Genomic DNA, 6,875 nt, shown 5'->3' on the forward strand with positions numbered 1-6,875 from the left:
TGTGTAGCACTGAAGTTGTGCAGCACTGAAGTTGTGCAGCACTGAAGCTGTGTAGCACTGAAGCTGTGTAGCACTGAAGCTGTGTAGCACTGAAGCTGTGCAGCACTGAAGCTGTGTAGCACTGAAGCTGTGTAGCACTGAAGCTGTGAAGCACTGAAGCTGTGTAGCACTGACGCTGTGTAGCACTGAAGCTTTGTAGCACTGACGCTGTGTAGCACTGAAGCTGTGCAGCACTGAAGCTGTGTAGTACTGAAGCTGTGAAGCACTGAAGCTGTATAGCACTGGCGCTGTGTAGCACTGAAGCTGTGTGGCACTGAAGCTGTTCAGCACTGAAGCTGTGCAGCACTGAAGCTGTGCAACACAGAAGCTGTGCAGCACTGAAGCTATGGAGCACTGAAGCTGTGAAGCACTGAAGCTGTGTAGCAATGAAGCTGTGTAGCATTGAAGCTGTGCAGCACTGAAGCTGTGTAGCACTGAAGCTGTGTAGCACTGAAGCTGTGTAGCACTGAAACTGTGCAGCACTGATACTAGACAAGAGGTACCGAGGCAACAAATACTGTGGCAACAGGTACTGAAGCAAAGATACAGAAGCAACAGGTACTGAGGCAAAAGGTACTGAAGCAACAGGTACTGAAGAACAGGAACTGAGGCAACAGGTACTGAAGCAACAGGTATAACTGAAGCAGCAGGCACTGAAGCAACACATACTGAGGCAACAGGTACTGAAGCAACAGGTACTGAAGCAACAGGTATTGGAGCAACAAGTACTGAGCCAACAGGTACTGAGGCAACAGGTACTGAGGCTACAGGTACTGAAGCAAAGGTACTGAAGCAACAGGTACTGAAGCAACAGGTACTGAGGGGTACTGAGGCAACAGGTACTGAGCCTACAGGTACTGAAGCAACAGGTACTGAGACAACAGGTAATGAAGCAACAGGTACTGTAGCAACAGGTACTGAAGCAACAGGTGTCAAAGTAACAGGAACTGTGGCAACAATTGCTGAGGCAACAGGTACTGAGGAAACAGGTACTAAGGCAACAGGTACTAAGGCAACAGGTACTGAGGCAACAGGTACTGTAGCAACAGGTACTGAGGCAACAGGTACTGTGGCAACAGGTACTGAGCCAACAGGTACTGAAGCAGCAGGTACTGAAGCAACAGGTACTGAAGCAGCAGGTACTGAAGCAACAGGTACTGAAACAAAAGGTACTAAGGCAACAGGTACTGAAGCAACAGGTACTGAAGCAACAGGTACTGAGGCAACAGGTACTGAGGCTACAGGCACTGAAGCAACAGGTACCGAAGCAACAGGTACTGAAGCAACAGGTACTGAGGCACCAGGTACTGAAGCAACAGGTACTGACGCAAGAGGTACTGAAACAACAGGTACTGAGGCAACAGGTACTGAGGCAACAGGTACTGAAGCAAAAGGTACTGAGCCAAAAGGTACTGAGGCAACAGGTACTGTGGCAACAGGTACTGAGGCAACAGGTACTGAGGCAACAGGCACTGAAGCAACAGGTACCGAAGCAACAGGTACTGAAACAACAGGTACTGAGGCAACAGGTACTGAGGCAACAGGTACTGAGGCAACAGGTACTGTGGCAACAGGTACTGACGCAAGATGTACTGAAGCAGCAGGTACTGAAACAAAAGGTACTAAGGCAACAAGTACTGAAGCAACAGATACTGAGGCAACAGGTACTGAAGCAACAGGTACTGAGGCAAGAAGTACTGAAGCAACAAGTACCGAAGCAACAGGTACTGAGGCAACAGGTACTGAGGCAAGAAGTACTGAAGCAACAAGTACCGAAGCAACAGGTACTGAGGCAACAGGAACTGTGGCAACAGGTACTGTGGCAACAGGTAATGAGGCAACAGGTACTGAGGCAACAGGTACTGAGGCAACAGGTAATGAGGCAACAGGTACTGAGGCAACAGGTACTGAGGCAACAGGTACTGTGGCAACAGGTACTGAGGCAACAGGTACTGAGGCAACAGGCACTGAAGCAACAGGTACCGAAGCAACAGGTACTGAACCAACAGGTACTGAGGCAACATGTACTGAAGCAGCAGGTACTGAGGCAACAGGTACTGAAACAACAGATACTGACACTTCAGGTTCTGAAACAACAGGTACTGAAGCAACAGGTACTACAGCAACAGGTACTGAAGCAACAGGGAGTGAGGCAACAGGTACTGCAGCAACCCCCCTCCCAGGGGTGCCGGCCAGGAGTTGAATGTTGAGATAACCTCAATTAATCATCGCTCGGTGTTGATGAATTAGAAATGAATGCCTAACTAGGAGAGCATTGCTGCAGGGATGGTGTTTGGGGCGAGAGGAGCTACCATGCTATGGTACGGGGCTACCATGCTATGGGATGGGGCTACCATGCTATGGGATGGGGCTACCTTGCTATGGGACGGGGCTACCATGCTATGGGATGGGGCTACCATGCTATGGGATGGGGCTACCTTGCTATGGGACGGGGCTACCATGCTATGGGATGGGGCTACCATGCTATGGGATGGGGCTACCATGCTATGGGACGGAGCTACCATGCTATGGAACGGGGCTACCATGCTATGGGATGGGGCTACCATGCTATGGGACGGGGCTACCATGCTATGGGATAGGGCTACCATGCTATGGGACGGGGCTACCATGCTATGGGACGGGGCTACCATGCTATGGGACAGGGGTACCATGCTATGGGACGGAGTTACCATGCTATGGGACAGGGCTACCATGCTATGGGACGGAGCTACCATGCTATGGGACGGAGTTAAATGAAGGAAGATACAGTGCTTCAGGAGGAAGGTGTGACGCTTCAGGAGGAGGGTGTGACGCTTCAGGAGGAGGGTGTGACGCTTCAGGAGGAAGGTGTGACGCTTCAGGAGGAAGGTGTGACGCTTCAGGAGGAAGGTGTGACGCTTCAGGAGGAAGGTGTGACGCTTCAGGAGGAGGGTGTGACGCTTCAGGAGGAGGGTGTGACGCTTCAGGAGGAAGGTGTGACGCTTCATGAGGAAGGTGTGACGCTTCAGGAGGAAGGTGTGGCGCTTCAGGAGGAAGGTGTGACGCTTCAGGAGGGAGGTGTGACGCTTCAAGAGGAAGGTGTGACGCTTCATGAGGAAGGTGTGACGCTTCATGAGGAAGGTGTGACGCTTCAGGAGGAAGGTGTGGCGCTTCAGGAGGAAGGTGTGACGCTTCAGGAGGAAGGTGTGGTGCTTCAGGAGGAAGGTGTGACGCTTCAGGAGGAAGGTGTGACGCTTCAAGAGGAAGGTGTGACGCTTCAGGAGGAAGGTGTGACGCTTCAGGAGGAAAGTGTGACGCTTCAGGAGGAAGGTGTGGCGCTTCAAGAGGAAGGTGTGACGCTTCAGGAGGAAGGTGTGACGCTTCAAGAGGAAGGTGTGACGCTTCAGGAGGAAGGTGTGACGCTTCATGAGGAAGGTGTGACGCTTCATGAGGAAGGTGTGACGCTTCAGGAGGAAGGTGTGGCGCTTCAGGAGGAAGGTGTGACGCTTCAGGAGGAAGGTGTGGCGCTTCAAGAGGAAGGTGTGACGCTTCAGGAGGAAAGTGTGACGCTTCAGGAGGAAGGTGTGACGCTTCAAGAGGAAGGTGTGGCGCTTCAGGAGGAAGGTGTGGCGCTTCAGGAGGAAGGTGTAACGCTTCAGGAGGAAGGTGTAACGCTTCAGGAGGAAGGTGTAACGCTTCAGGAGGAAGGTATAACGCTTCAGGAGGAAGGTGTAACGCTTCAGGAAGAAGGTGTGACGCTTCAGGAGGAAGGTGTAGCGCTTCAGGAGGAGGGTGTGGCGCTTCAGGAGGAAGGTGTGACGCTTCAGGAGGAAGGTGTGACGCTTCAGGAGGAAGGTGTGACGCTTCAGGAGGAAGGTGTGACGCTTCAGGAGGAAGGTGTGACGCTTCAGGAGGAAGGTGTGACGCTTCAGGAGGAAGGTATAACGCTTCAGGAGGAGGGTGTGGAGCATTAGGACCAAGGCTTAGGAAGACAGTATTTCCATGCCACTTTTTTTATATTTATACATGAGGTACATCTGCATGTGTGCAGCTGCCCTAGACTATATGAAGTGGAGTACAGTGTGTCAACTGAATATTTTATCAGAGAGGGACCAAACTCTCAGGCGGCATTTATTGATCTCCAAACTGCTTTTGATACAGCAGAGAAATAATCTTAGAACAGCTAGCCTCTTTTGGAGTTAAGGGAAGACTGTTGACATGGCTCAGGGGTTACCTGAGTAACAGAACCGCCTCAGTCCTTTTCAAGGGGGTCAAAAGTAAACTCTGTGCACCCTTTGAGTTGGGTACACCCCAGGGTGGAGTGCTAAGTCCTACACTGTTCAATGTTCTGATGCATAAATTAACAATTGATATTCCCACACTACCTGACGAAGCCGTCATTTGTTATGCCGATGATATATGCATTGTTGCAAATTCCCAAACTAGACTGCAAGCTGTACTTGATTCACTCGCTGCTAAAAGCATTGAATGTGGTCTTGTTATCTCTATAACTAAATCCAGAGTTCTCCATCCCCAAGAGAATGGATCTCTGCTGTATCAAAAGCAGTTTGGAGATCAATAAATGCCGCCTGAGAGTTTGGTCCCTCTCTGATAAAATATTCAGCAAAGCAAGTTTGTGTACTTCTTCCAGGAAGGAAACCACACAGGTTAGGGGTGTTGGAAATTCCCAACACTGATACATTCCTATTGTATCATAATACATCACTATTGTATACTAAGTACAGTAACTCTACTAACTGTAGTGCTAACATAAATTAATATTTCTCTATCTGCGCGTCATTTACTAAAATTCTCACGACATCGAGAGGCATATTGCGTCAGATAATGTCTAGCAGGACATTATTATTCAATTCTCTAACAGGTTGGTAATAATTTTCTCAACTTTTATCAGTATTCTTTATAAGAATTAATCTCTGATAATATTATGATTAATGATTCAATAATCACGAGTTATTAACTTAAATTGTCACTATATAACAGTTTTATCTGTTATATCCAAACGCTATGGAGGAAATAGAAACTCTCTCCATTTCTCGATTAACACCATTTAACGAGAATATAGATAATATTTAATTCCCTACAATTGCAACCATGTTATCATTAACGCATTACGTAAAATAATTACACGAAAACAATTTTCTGTCCTTACTAAATTCTATTGCGAATGCTTGAGAGAGGGTTGAGGGAGACGGGAGTGTGGCGACGCCATGCAGTAGCAAACTAACTCTCGCAGGAGTAGCGACGCTATTCGTAGCGACGCCACCAGAATTGCGACACGAGCGTCCGGGGAGAGGCAAATTACCAATAATTCTACGCCAGGCCCTTGCTATTAATCGGCCTAGTAGCGATCCAAGGATTGCATCGGTGGACAACCAGCAAGTTAAGTGTTCTCATAATTTTAACTGAGCTCTTTTAATTTATAACACTGTCCATCGTTACACCACAAGACCTCCCCAAACAACAAGTACGTCCGTAAGGAATTTGCTCTGTCCCTCCCAATGAAGAGTGATGGCACAATTTATCTGGTATAGACAATTTGTACATTTAGTTGGAATTTCAGCCTGTGTTGAAGCGGCCGTGGTCTCCTCATTTTCCACCGCCACGCTCGGGGCCCACGTGTTACACCAAGTACCAGACGACGCCATCACGACTCTGCATCTCCGTTCACTATCACAGCTAAGCAGCTGAATTAGTTCAATTTAGTTTATTTCATTACGTGACGGTAGAGAACTAGTAGTCATCTAAGAATATAAATTTACATGATTTAGGAAACCTAGTACAATTTGATAGCCTCGTGAACTTTAAATGATGATAATTTCTTGTTTAACCATCATATAATATTCTTGCTACTAACCAATTTATTTAATGTTTATTTGTTTATACCTTAGTAAGAGTTATTAATTTTATTCGAGGAAGAACCAGCCTCGATGAAGCGTTCTGGGAGTATTGTACTTCTGTTATTAACCCCCCATTTTGTGAAGGACGGAAAGTTTATTTTCGAACATTAATTTAATTTACAATCCATTAAGGTTTAAGGAATAACTCTTACTAGTTATATTATCCACAGGCACTGGTATTCAGTCCTTGTTTATTGTTCATTTATCTGTTTCCCTTTTCAGTAAAAATAGGGTGGTCCTTCGATTAATTTAAATCAATTAATTAATTAGACATCAATTAATAAATAGAGTAAGCTTTCTTCTCAACAAGGGGCAAGGTGGGGCTTAATTTGAAACATTAGTCTGTCGAGTATAATCCTCTCAAGAACTTTACATATACACGACGTCAGAGAGATGGGTCTGAATGTTTGTGAATTAGGCTTGGGTATGGGTATTATGAGTCCCTGTCAGTTTTAAGACTGAAGGCTGTGGAAGAGAGTCGAGACAGTTACAACACGCAGCCTACTGCCCTACACACACACACACACACACACACACACACATTTAGGTACAAAATTAAGATATTTTAATATTAAATGTATAATTTTGGAGGCAAAGTATATTGAAAATCGAAATCGAGTTCGGATGCTTATCTTAAAGGACTTTTATAAGATATTGGCTATGATGAATTAGATATTTTTTGTCTTTGGACAAGTGAATATAGCATTGTTTGCACGTGCAGAGGACTATATAGTATTCCATTATAAATAACTTCACTACAAGTGAACGGGGGGTTAAAATGGACTTGGAGGATATCCTTTAGTATCCTTGATACCTGGTTGATACCTGGTTGATGGGGTTCTGGGAGTTCTTCTACTCCCCAAGCCCGCCCCGAGGCCAGGCTCGACTTATGAGAGTTTGGTCCACCAGGCTGTTGCTTGGAGCAACAGCCTTCGTTCC

The 6,875-nt window shown here is 46.7% G+C and overlaps 1 protein-coding gene across 1 annotated transcript; it reads left to right on the plus strand.

The window, feature by feature from the left end:
• Positions 1-2,792: 2,792 nt before the first annotated feature.
• On the plus strand, positions 2,793-3,992 carry LOC138354465 (SUMO-interacting motif-containing protein 1-like). Its single transcript, XM_069308663.1, has one exon. The coding sequence runs from the start codon at positions 2,793-2,795 to the stop codon at positions 3,990-3,992; it is 1,200 nt and encodes a 399-aa protein (XP_069164764.1).
• Positions 3,993-6,875: the final 2,883 nt, after the last annotated feature.

This window comes from Procambarus clarkii, chromosome 63 (genome assembly GCF_040958095.1).
Source record: "Procambarus clarkii isolate CNS0578487 chromosome 63, FALCON_Pclarkii_2.0, whole genome shotgun sequence".
Taxonomy (NCBI): domain Eukaryota; kingdom Metazoa; phylum Arthropoda; class Malacostraca; order Decapoda; family Cambaridae; genus Procambarus; species Procambarus clarkii.